The sequence below is a fragment of the Lissotriton vulgaris genome, chromosome 5 (genome assembly GCF_964263255.1).
Source record: "Lissotriton vulgaris chromosome 5, aLisVul1.2, whole genome shotgun sequence".
NCBI lineage: Eukaryota > Metazoa > Chordata > Amphibia > Caudata > Salamandridae > Lissotriton > Lissotriton vulgaris.
The window spans coordinates 1,445,373,492-1,445,386,595 of NC_141693.1; the positions used below are offsets into that span (position 1 = coordinate 1,445,373,492).

The 13,104-nt window shown below is 46.6% G+C and overlaps 1 protein-coding gene across 1 annotated transcript in view; it reads left to right on the forward strand.

Moving 5' to 3' along the window:
• The window catches only part of PLXNA2 (plexin A2), a 563,332-nt gene that overhangs the window by 368,090 nt on the left and 182,138 nt on the right, over nucleotides 1-13,104 (forward strand). The window contains exons 9-10 of the mRNA XM_086923371.1: nucleotides 1,536-1,650; nucleotides 10,997-11,197. Coding sequence (XP_086779497.1) covers nucleotides 1,536-1,650; nucleotides 10,997-11,197 — 316 coding nt within the window. The remainder of the gene's footprint in view (nucleotides 1-1,535; nucleotides 1,651-10,996; nucleotides 11,198-13,104) is intronic.

Here is a 13,104-nt window from a genome sequence, read left to right on the forward strand (position 1 = left end):
ACTTGGTGAACAGGCAATGGAGAGTGCCAGACTGACATGCAGCACATTGCATAGACAGCCCTCCTTCAACAGGCAACCAAGAGTGAAAGGGCGACAAGGGGTGGAGAGGCACAGAGACCTCTAGGCAGACCACCAATGGAGGCTGCTAGGTTGACAGGCAGTAGAGTGCATTAAGTAACAGGGGATCAAGCGAGCTAGGCTGACAGGCAGTAGATTGCACTCCAACGGGCAGCCAGGAGTGAAAGGGTAACAAGGGGTAGAACTAGGCCGTGAGGCACAGAGGACACTAGGCAGATGGGCAGTCAAGAGGGCTAGGGTAACAGGCAGTAGAGTACAGTAAATAAGACACAGTCCAGAAGACTGCACTCGTTTAACACACGTGCAACAATGTAATGCCGGCAAGCGGTAGAACTAGGCCAGGAGGCGGTAGGGTGCACTAGGCCGACAGTCGCTTGCAGTGTGATGAGCCCAGGCAGAAGACAGGGTGAGGAGAGCCGAGAGGGGTTGAAAGAGGGCAAGTGGGTGAATAATCGCTCTTGCTCATGAACTGCCCTCCTGCAGCACCCCGTCAACCCCCCCACTGTTACATTAAGCATCATTTACTATTAAGGTCACTCCAGATGCACAGAAGGCGGATAAAGCAAGCTCCTGCTGGAAGACGCTGGAAGGTGGAATGCATTAAACATTTATTCTAGCCAAGTTGGGATAAAAATAGCTCACCTCTTTGCTTCCAAGCTGGATTTATCTCTTGTTTTGTGCACTGGCTCTTTGCAAAGGGTTTGTCCTTTCTTTCCTACAAGGGACGTTGGACTATAAATACTTGGGTTTGGATCAGATGGCAGTGATTGTCCACAGCAGTACGTGCCACTTCATTTTCTTTTTCTTTTTTCATATTCGTCTTACGGATGGAAGTCCCTATTTAAGTAAATAAAAAAAATATATATATGTCGCCACGCACTCCAGATTCCTCGGGTGTGATAAGAAAACGGCACTCCAAGTCAGTATTTCACCAAAGATGATTTATTTGGCAGACCCCCTGCCCCCTTAAAAAAATATATATATATATATATATATATATATATATATATATATATATATATATATATATATATATATATATATATATATATATATATATATATATATATATATATATATAAATATATATAAATAATATCTCATTCCCTAAAAAAGAATGAGTATTAGTTAATGGGTCACTTCATTTGCTCCCAGTGGTGCCAGCAGTATGTACACTCTGTCCTGGCTAAAATGGCGAATTCAATGATGTATTAATAAAGTGCTTAATGCTTGTGTTCGGCCGATTTCTGCCCCTCATAATCTTTACAACACATGGGAACCAAAGCCCCGTTTTTTGGGTTATTTGCCCAGGATCACACAATGTGTTTAAGTCACAAGCCAGTATTATAACTTGCGTCTATCAGTGTACTGAACATAATGCTATGTGTGCCTTTTTAAGGATGAGCTTTCTTCCACCCAGGTGTTCTTACTGACCTCTTATTTCCCTGTCTTTTTAGATGTTTGTCCTGTGTCAACAGTGCCTTCCGCTGCCACTGGTGCAAGTACCGGAATCTCTGCACCCACGACCCCAGTACCTGTTCATTTCAGGAGGGGCGCGTCAACGTGTCTGAGGTACAGGGGCACTGAGGGGACTTAGGAGGGAGGGGCTTCAGGGGGCGTCAATTTTACCCTGTGTGGCGCTTCAGTATAAATCTTATATTTTATGTGCTGTTTAGTACTTCCACCTAGTGACTGTGTGAATGTAAGAAACCGCGCCATGCATTCGCACAAGTAATTCTCAGTGTGATAGAGTCTTAGGGTGAGGAACAGCTTGACCTTCAGTAAAGGCTAGAATGTAAAGGCTAGAATGTAAAGGCTAGAATGTAAAGGCTAGAATGGTGTTACACTAAGTGATAATTACCCTGGGGACTCTGTAGAACTTAAATGGGTAAAAAATTGTGCATTTTCTAGCAGGCCAGTATCTCTGAAAGGTAAAGAGGGCTTGGGTTCAAGTCCGTCACATGTCAGGCGATCATGGGATGTGACTGAACCTTTCCAAGCCCAACCACACATCCTGGTCATTCTTTCTCATGCTGTCGACCAGTGAGAAGCAGCGAGTACCGCCCGGCTGGTCCTGCCACAGGCCTCTCCACCACTAAGATGAAGTGAATCTGGTTGGTCCTCCACTGGCCTCTTGTCCACTGAGGTGCAGTGAGTAACGTCTGGCTGGTCCTATCACAAGCCTCTTGTCCACTGAGATGCAATACCTTGTATCTGCAAGAGCCTGACCTCGCCATATGATCATAGCGGACATGTGACTGATTCTTCCCCAGCCCTCCACACATCAATAGGTGCTGGTAACGTCTAACGTCATTCATCCCCATGCTGTTGACCACTGAGAAGCAGCGAGTGGCGTCTGGCTGGTCCTATCCCAGGCCTCTCCTCCACTGAGAAGCAGCGAGTGGCATCTGGCTGGTCCTATCACAGGCCTCTCCTCCACTGAGAAGCAGCGAGTGGCATCTGGCTGGTCCTATCACAGGACTCACCTCCGCTGAGAAGCAGCGAGTGGCATCTGGCTGGTCCTATCACAGGACTCACCTCCGCTGAGAAGCAGCGAGTGGCGTCTGGCTGGTCCTATCCCAGGCCTCTCCTCCACTGAGAAGCAGCGAGTGGCATCTGGCTGGTCCTATCCCAGGCCTCTCCTCCACTGAGAAGCAGCGAGTGGCATCTGGCTGGCCCTATCAGGCCTCTCCACCACTGAGAAGCAGCAAGTGGCATCTGGCTGGTCCTATCAGGCCTCTCCTCCACTGAGATGCAGTAACGTGCCTCTTCAGGACCCAGTCCTCGCCCTATGATCATAGCGCAGATGTGACTGATTCTTCCTCAGCCTTACAATCTTTCCAGAGGTATATGCTATCACGTGATTGTTTCCAAATCCTAACGCTCATTAAAAAGCAGTAACTGAGGTGTGACTGATTCCTCCCCAGCCCAGCCACCCTCAAGAAGTAGCTGCTGACATGATTCTTCATCAACCCTGTCAGCCATTGACAAACGTTAGCTGACGTGACTGATTCTTCCCCAGACCTAACATCTACTGAGAAGCAGTAACTGCTTTGTGACTGACTGTTCCCCAGCTCTACTGTTCGTCTAGTGGCAGCTGCTGACGTGAAACTTTCCTGGGCTTATCAGTCACTGAGAAGCAGTAGATGGTATGTGACCAATTATTTTTCCATTACTACCATCAGCAGCAGGAATGTGCCTGACCCTGCCCCAAGTCTGCCTACAATCCATTGCGAAACAAGCATGAACATGTAACTGACCTTCCCCAGCCCTTCCGTCCATTGAGAAGCAGAACCCTGCCTTAGGCCTATGGGCCATTGACAGATGGACACTAATCAGTGACTGACTCTTCAGCTGCCCTAACGTCCATTGAGTATATGACTGACCCGACCCCAGGCGATGGTCCATTGGTAGGCAGATGGTGAAATGTGACTGATTATTCACCAGCCCTACCGTCCAATGGGAAACCAGACTGTCTGCCTAAGACATACTGCTGTTTGGAAAGAGCTGTGGTCCTGAAAGATGCATTTTGTAAACCTCAAGTGCAGTGTACATTCCAACACACCTGAGGCCTAGAGAGACGCTCCTATGAAGCAGACACCATGTTTCCCTACACTCCAGGACATTTCCCGGACTCCCCTTTGACATTCCAGGTCATTTGATCCTGGTGGTGGAATGACATTTTTAGAGATCCCTCTTCTGGCAGATGAGGATCTTTGGGCCTTGGCCAAGCCCCCGTGGCAGCAGTTCTTCCCCATATTTAATTGCATCACTTGGCAATTTTTCTCTTTTTTTTACAAGAAATAAACTTCAAACCAATGGTTCTAAGCTTTCTCCCTGTGTGTGGGGACCATTGAGTATTTCATCATTCTGGCCTCGCCACGCCTAGAGGTTGTCCCAAGTATGGAGAATGAGTGACACTCGTCACTCCCTGCATAGGGCAGTTCAACCATCACTATGACCTGGTGGCTCTGTGGTAGATGGGCCGTCAGGTCAAAGGTTTCTGTGGGCAGGGCCAGCTAAGGCTCCAGCAGCCAAAACTTCTCCCTTCCCCAAACTCTCAGTAGAGCCAGAAAACCCCAAATCTCTCTGAAATTGATACAACTCCATATTATTGCAAAAAGGCTGCTATTTTGGAGTCACATTCCCAAAATGATCTCGATTCCAACTTCCTTAATGAATGTATTCAAATGTGGAGGAAGGAAAACTCCTCCTGGAATAAGTACATTATGCAAATGGTGTAATTACCCTGTTCTGCCATGGTTCTGTGCTGAGACCTCGGGGCGGCGCAGATGTCTTGTGACACGCAGCACTGAGCCGTGTACCCTCAGAACAGGAGAGGGACCCTCGTGCAGGGGAGGCAGTTTGGGGAAGGCCGCGCCTTGGCCCGCGTTCAGCCATCTGTCTCGTCCAGACACAGGCCAGAGGGAAACCTGGACTGAAACAACATCCCTGGACGCCCGTTTCAAGGGAATGCGAGGCTGGCGGGCTGACAAACATGTTACATGTGCCCTGGAAGGGGAGGGAACTAAAACTGTTATGAATTAGGAGCAGGCTCAGAACCCCGAATCCGGAAACAGGCCCCACAGACTGACATATCCGAATGAAAGAGCGAAAGTCTGCCTTTGTTTGATGCTGCTGTCATGCTCGGCATCTTTTGCCCTTTTTCTTTTCCTCGGAAGTTCCTCCGTCCGTGTCCCACCCGTTGACACCATGCTACAAACTTTAGATGCTTGTAGCTGAGTTCGTGACTCTGGCTGGACCACGGGAACATATCAAGTGCTCCCTGCTCAAAATAACGGGGGTAACTACCCCTTCCTTATCTATACGGAGGTTCCTCAGCTGATGACAGCCTATCATTATATGGAATACTCCACTGTGCTCATGGGGGATCTCCTTATAAAATGCATACAGTTCTCCAAGGCGGGACCCCCAGTTCTATCAGTGTATGTGTTCTGTGCGTTATACAACTAATTAACTGCCCTTCGAATCCATACCGTAGCGATGGGTGTTTTCTATGTGATGGCTTCTCACTGGCGAGTCTGCCAGTGCACGTGACCCAGCACCTTCTGTACCCATTGAGCCCTGATGTCCATCCATATCACAATATAAGAAATTGCTGTGGAAAATATATGCTTGGGAGTTCAGGACACATTCCCTTTTGCCAAGTTCTGTTTTCCAGATTTGCCCAGGAGAGTGCATAAAAAAATAGCAACAGTAGCTACAACAACTGCATCAGCTCACAAGCACTATATCAAGCATAGCGCTGCTGTCTGTATGGTCAATGCACTTTCATTCTCCTCTTGCAAAGCTTGCACCCCCTGAAAGTGTATACAGACTGGAAGCTTCCTTAAGCGCAGACGAGCGTCCAACATCAGCCTTCTCACCTGTGCCAGCCAAGGGCCTGGTTTAGAGAAAGGAGGATGGAGATTAATCCATTGGGGTGGTGGAGGACAGGACCTCCACCATTCGATGAACTTTCACCCATCAAATCTATAGATGTTTGTTGGCCCTGCGGACAAGTCTCTATATTGAAAGAGCCACCATTATTGTTTTCTTCCTGTCCCTTACTGCCAGTATTTTCCTGATGGTGGTGAACAAAAAACAAAGACTTTACACTGATCACCCTTAATATTGCAGACAGTGTAATGTCTTTCCATCGACGACCCCTACTCCACTGAGCTGTTGGAGAAACTAGTCCATCAACAGAGCCATTTGTGATGGAGTGCCCTGTCCCCCAAAGTCGACATCCGGCCCCCAGTCTTTTTGTACCTCACTTTGGGGCTAACTTCAGCACATGACTCACCACAGTGCTATAAGAGTGTTCGGAGACCTACAAGACCACTTTTAACCTCTTCCCAGCTTGAGGTAAAGGGCTAGAAACCAGTAACCCATAAACTGGATCCTCGGTGGTAACTTAACCCAAGTCCTCACTGGCCTTTTAACCCTATGCAGTTGGAGCTCCATGTCAGAACTCTCCCCTAACACTCCAACTGATTGAAATTAAATTTAGACACTACATTTAGGGTCCAGAATAGCGGACATTTAATTCCCCCCATGGCCCTAACCACAAAAACATGAAAAGAAGGACTGAACCAGTTCACGTAGAGAAACCACAGTGCCTTAAATCCTAGAATCCTATGGAACAATAGCAAAAAACATGAAATTAAACCAGCAGGTCGCAACGTTTGCATCCATTTTGATCCTTCAGTAGCCCTAAATACACACGAAACGTAAATAAAAATCTGGGGCACTAGAGACCATCTGAAAATTGCAGTCGCCAAAACTAGAAACCCACTCTGAACCAAGAAACTCTGTGGTTCATGATATTATTTTGTGGCACAAGGGTCATCTCCAGTTTCAAAGGAACTATTGTGCTCCTTACACTTGGGTAACGTGTCCCTTCCTCACAGTGCTGCTGGCTCTTTGACGGTCTGTCTGTTTGTAAACAGAAGCACTGCCTCCTCCTAAGACCTGCATCTAAAGGGCTTTGCGAGATGTGTCTCCCCCTGCTTGGCCGGGCAACAGGGATGTGGTTAGGTTCTCTCCTCTGCTTCCTCCAGCCCTAATTGTGTAATCTTCTCCCCACCTCCACCACTAATCACTTCCTGTGGCCTGGGGTCTGCAGAGGGCTGCACTGCATAACGCAGAAAGACTTTATTTGGTTCAGAAACAATTATTGACTCTTTTTTGTGGATTTCTTCAAAGGACACCTCCCCCCTATTTCATCTGTTCTCCCAGAATATACAGTGGCGTAGCAAGGTCAGGTGGAACCTGGTGCCGGAAATTTCTTTTCACCCCTCCGCCCACATTGAAATTATTAAAATAAGGGGAAAAAGGATAGTTACACATATTTTTGCCATTTTGTCACCCTTTAGTGAAGACACCTTGGGCGGCCCGCACCCATCGCACCCCCTTCCTACACCACTGATCATATATACTACTAACACAAGCTAGGGCACTGCCCACACCAGCAACAACAGGTCCCTTCCCTCGGGTGACAACCCCACAGGAGGCTCCGAGGGCCCTATATATAATGGTCCGACCCAGAGATGTTTTAACAAAACATCTCTGGACACAATTTGGCACAATCTTGATTTAACAGAAAATGGGTAATAACATCCAAAGTGGTTCCGAACAGGGGGCTCTAATGCTCCACAAAATCCTTAACATGGTAGTAGGCGGACCATTCCGACCAATGATCCACAGCCCAGCACGTACACGTAGCGCCCACTTACTACACTACAGCCTTTCTTTGCGACCTACGGTTATGCCACAGACATCCATGGGCTTGGACTAGCCTACATGCGCACCGATCTTTGTCCCAACAAGGCAGGGGCTGTGAACAGTCACGTGACCAGCCTCCGACCCTTCCTGGCGCGCGCTGGCTCTGCTCTCGCGCTGGCTTCGCTCTCGCGCCCGCCGCCCTCCTTGTTGCTGACCCGATAGCCCGGTTCCTCTGTCCGTCGGTCTTCGTTTGGGCGATTATTGCTGGGGCTGTCAGGCTGAGGGGGCTGTCAGGCTGAGGAGGCTGTCCCGGCACCTCTCCTCCCGGCTCCCCCATTGCTCATGCCGTCAGCTTGACGCATTTCTTTGTTTTCTTCATTAGTCAGATGTGACATTTTTCTTCCATTAAAACACTGGTCTTCAAATGCAATATTTGCTCCGGCGCCTCCTGTTAGCGCGGAACCGATGCGTTTCCATTAGCTGAATTCACTCAACAAATCTGATCCAACGGAGGGCATGGGGGAGGAGGATTCTGTGTGTGTGTTAGGGGGGGTAGGAGGGGTAGGAGGGAGGAGCGAGGTTTATCCACGTTGGAAGCAACATGGGTTGGGGTAGAGAAGGAGGCAGAATGCGGCTGGAAGTGATACGCAGCAGCAATTGGATCAAGTAGGCAGCTATTATTTTGTTTTTAGTTCATGATTTATGTTCTGTTGCCAACAAGACAAGTTACTGTGCGGTGCAGCTTGAAAGGGAAGACATTCAGCAATACGCATATCCATATGTAATAAAACAAATAGAACACCCTCTGATGCACTTAGAGGCACTTGGGCATCAGTGCTTCTGAGCTACCTCACACCGCTTGCTGCTCCTTGCACCGTTCACGTGTCTCAAGATACTCATAACGCGTGTTCACATGCTTCGAGATGCCTCAAACTGTGTCTCATCAGCCCTTACGCTCCTCACACTGTGTCCCTGTGGCCCAGACCTCACCATGCTGTATCTTCAGGTCAACCAAGTCTTCACGCTGTCCATGTGACCTGAGCATCCCTTGCTGTCTTTTCGTGTTGCCCAAACTCATCACCCTGCCTATGTACTTCAAGCTCCTCCCAAATTCTGTACAACTCTCTTCACATGAGTGAAAGAGGGCTGCAGGAGAGAGTTGTTAAAACAAAATATTTTCGCCTCCAGTCTCCTCCCAGTTCTCTGAAATCCTTTCTGAAGGTATCGGCTCTCCATGGGCCTTCCTTCTAGGTGGGTGGTTGGAAGTGCCTTCCTGCAAGCCAATTTCTGTGAGACTCCAACCTTGCATCTGCCAGTCCCTGCTCCAGTACAGCCGGGGCCTGCTTCCTGTTGTCACTGACAGTAATATACAAACCTTCAGAAGTAAGGTCTCACTCTGGCATTCTGGCACGAAGATGGCCACCAGCCAAGTCCTCCTAATGTACGTTGATCAGAAGCAGATGGGTCTCCGGAAACCTCTGACTGGTGGACATTGATGGAAAACATTAAGTGTGCATGAGTTCAATTGACGTGAATTCCGGGCACTCACAGTGCCACATTTATTCCTGTCTCCCAGCCAGTCACGGCTAAGTAGATCACCATTGGGGTGGTGAGAGTCAGGGAGGGCAGCAGGACTTAAATTAGGCTTTTGAGACATTGGAAGCTTTCAAAGAGGTCAGTGTCCCTGAAAGCATGTTTTGTTTCTTACATGTTTGGTATTATAGAAACAGATACTTTCTTAGGTCACAGTAGGCTTGTGTTGCCCACCATTGTATATCCTTGTACACTTTCCTCGCCTGCTACTATTATATGGCCCCACCGACTTACATCGCCCCTAGTATTATGTCTCCATAGGCATACAGTGCTCTCTGCCTTATGCACCCATAGGCTTACTTTGCACTGTGCTTTATGTCTCCTTATACTTGGATCGCATTCTGTCTGCTGCCTGCGCGTTTGCATGTTCTGCTGCCTAATAGCACAGCACCGATCTCTGCAATATGTGCCCATGGGCTTTCCAGATCTTATGTCCTAAAAGGCTTCCTTTACCCTTTGTTTGTGCCTCCCATATATTCTTTTCACCTACTTTACCCGGAGGTTTGCACAGTACTTTCTGACTTTCCGACTTGCATTGGCTAAGTATTTTGTTCAGTAAGGCTTGCATTGTCCTCTATCTTATGATCCCATTCACTCACATTTCAAATTGTTTTTTGCCCACAATCTTGCAATACCCTTCATCATGTCCCCAGAGGCCCATGGTGTCCCCTGCTTTATATCCACTTAGACTTGTAGTATCTTCTCTCCTATGTCCTCACAAAATTGCTTTGCCTGCTTTGTAATGCCCAAATAGACTCGCTGCGCTTACGGTTTGATGTCCCTTTAGTCTTTCATTGTCTCTCTGTTAAGTTCCCATTGGCTTGCATTGGTTAGTACATTGCACCTCCACAGCTGTACTACTGCCTCGCACTGACTTTGAGTGACATCACTTTCACACGATTAGTTCTAAGGTGCATTGATCACATGAGGGAATCCACACTTGCAAACAGTGGTAAATATTTATATCTGACGACTTCTCCTTTGGGCCAGGCAGCCCTGCCGTATCCCCTTATCGTATGAATAGCCAACTTCCTCCAAGACTGGCTGGGGCTCACATTAAAGGGATTTCCTTAGTATGAAACATCATTACACAATAAGTAAAACCCAGAAATAGAGGTTGATTTATTGTCCTGTTTCCTCTTTGATAAGTTATTTTTTGTCCTTAGGGGAGACCGGGTTGTACGGGTGGATGGTCTAGTCAGCGCACAGAGGTGCTTCTCTCACTTTAGAGTGACGCAATTTCAAGAATGGCGTTTTCAGAAACACTTGCATGCCTTTCAGAGAGGAAGGGCCATTGTAACCTTTTCACTGCTCGCCACACCCAGCAGCTATCTCTAGAATTTTGTTGTAAATAGAGGAAACCCGCTTTTGTGAAAGATTGATCAGAGATTGTTCAACAGCTCCAAGTTTGGGCTGTAGAAGCTGAGAATGAGGAACTGCAGCTTTCTGGTGTTGCCAGCTCTGTCAGGTAATTGTTTAGTGATGTCAGCAGACTTCAACAATCCTCGCAAGATATCACGGTCTGATTTGAAGATCCTGGAGTGGTCTCACAGATTCACTTTAAGTTCTAAAAATGAGATCATAGCCTGACTTGTGAGGCTGACCAGTTGTTACAGTCTGGCCTTGGGTTCCCGGAGAGGTTTCCCAGCCTGTGATCCAGTTTCTGGAGTGGCGTCCCAAGCTGCTGTAGGGACTTTGATTTCACATCGTAGTCCAGGTTACGATATTCAGTGTTGTGATGGTGTTCATACACTGGGTAACAAGAGCATGATGTCACAGACTGACTTTCTGACCAGAAACTACCTGACCTGTCTACATCATGGAATTTTCCAAATTTTCTGTTGCCCTTAAATACTGGAAGGGAATTTCAGAATCCGTAGTAAGCTGTGGAAGTTCCACTCAATAAAACAGTGCACGCTACCGGGCCTCCAGACCTCTTCTATGACTGGTTTGAATTCTTGTGTGTTGGTTTGTTGCATGTGAGGATGAGAGGTGAGTTGATTGAAAATAATGAGGTGAAGAGCCTGAGGGTGGAAATGTTTATGCTTTGTTTTGACTCCGAGCCCTTTTTAATGTTGCGTCTTTGCTCTTTTTAAAGGACTGCCCACAGCTGGTGCCCACAGAGGAGATTTTGATCCCGGTGAGGGAAGTGAAGCCCATCACGCTCCGGGCTCGCAACCTGCCTCAGCCACAGTCCGGTCAGCGTGGATACGAGTGTGTGCTGAACATCCAAGGAGAGGTTCATCGCGTGCCTGCTCTACGTTTTAATAGTTCCAGTGTCCAGTGTCAGAACAGCTCTGTAAGTATCTACCAGGGCATTCTGAAAGAAAAGGGGCAACAGCAAAACTTTACTCAAGTTGCGAGGGATGTAAAGGGAAGAGTGCTAAGTTCAGAGGAATGGCCATACCACCACTACCTACCAAGCCACCCCTTTCCAACACATAGTATATTCCTCGGATGTTGCCCACTTTCCAGCCTCAAAGATTTCCAATGAAAATTTGCCTAGGTCTACCTTTTGCATGTGTATCAATTCTGGGTGATATTACTCAGTAAAGTACCAGAGTGAGAGTGGTTATTGTTAGATTGTTTTCTGTTGACAATAGAAGAAGATAGATGGCTATTTGCTGAAAATTTAGATCCAATTTTGCCCGTGCACTTGTGCACCACATGCAAGTGCGTAGCACTCAGCATCCACTCTTAACTCCAGTACGTGTCCACGTCGCCAAAGATGTTATGCATGCCAAATTACTTTATTGTCTTGAATCTTCTCACTTGTTTCTAGTAAAACAGACACACTTTGTTATTATCTCTTTTTCTTGGTTTTAAAGTGTTTTTTTAAAAAGTAATTAACAATGTGGTCTCAGTCAATGAAACTAAATTGTGATTTTAAATTACTGTCACAATTTATATATAATCTTACTTCAAGCAGCTATTTTAACGAATGTGTAAAATTGCAAATGTCAAGTTTTTGTAGATCCATGAGAAGATAGATTCTATAATAATGTGTTTTATTGCATCAACGTTAATATACAGATGTTGACTCAAGGTCATGACATTGTAGTCAACCATTTGACAAAAAGGTCTTCACGAGATGCATCACTAATCCTTTCTCGTCCGCACATCAAACGCATCTCTTTAATGTACACGGAAGAAGATAAATGTGATGCCTTGTCACCTGTTCTGCAGCCATGACCTTGTGCTAACTTTAATCATTTTTTTTCTGTGATGAAATTGTAGCGTGATATCAGATATATCTATGTGTATAAAGTATGTATGCAATTCATTTATTTATATTAATGCTGCCATCAACATTCATTATTAAACTAAAATTAAACGTGTGGAAACCCCTAAAGATACAGTGCTGCTCTCCCCAGCACAAAATGTTTAAAATCCTGGATCAAAGTTGATCCAACCGAAGGTATGTGCGTACGTGTGTGTGTGTATGTATGTATGTATGTGTGTGTGTATATATATATATATATATACACACACATACATAGCTGATCGTCGCTGTATGGCTGTTGTCAACATCTGAATGTCCTTCCATTATATATGTGGTCATTAAATGTTCCTGGAGTTACATTTGCAAGCACCATGTGTGATTGGATGCATTTATTACGTTTTAAGAGGGCTCTGTCCACATGTAGCTGGCCTAACACATGCACCAAATACACTAAATTGAATGGGTGGGTCGTTATGGATGCAGAATAAAAGCATTTAGTACGCGTCGGTACGTTCTGCCCTAACACTAAGTGCTAGCTGGGTGTGAATCTTCCCACTGCTAGGTCCTGAAATCTCTTTTGTTCCTCCATTTTGTCATCTTGACTTCTGCCCGCCTCCATCACCACGTCCTTTCGGAGACTATCAATCTTAATGTTAATGTGCTCCCGAGTCGATAGCTGGTGCGCGGGGACCAACCTAAAAGAAAGGGCTGATCGATGCGCGGGAAATATAGCAATTTAGTCCAAATGAAAACATGTGTTGCCATGGTGACACCTATTGGTTTACACCATCGATCCAGCGCCGGCCCTTATAGAGCCGGCCCCGCGGCCGTCAGGGTTCACAGACACATATTCCCGCCGTTTTATTAACACAAGTGGCCAGCGGCAGCCGAAGCAGAAACGAGACACAAAAAAGCATGAAAACACCTTATCATTGCGTTAGTCAGCCCCACATGTAGGGTGCGTTCCTGAAATCATATATATC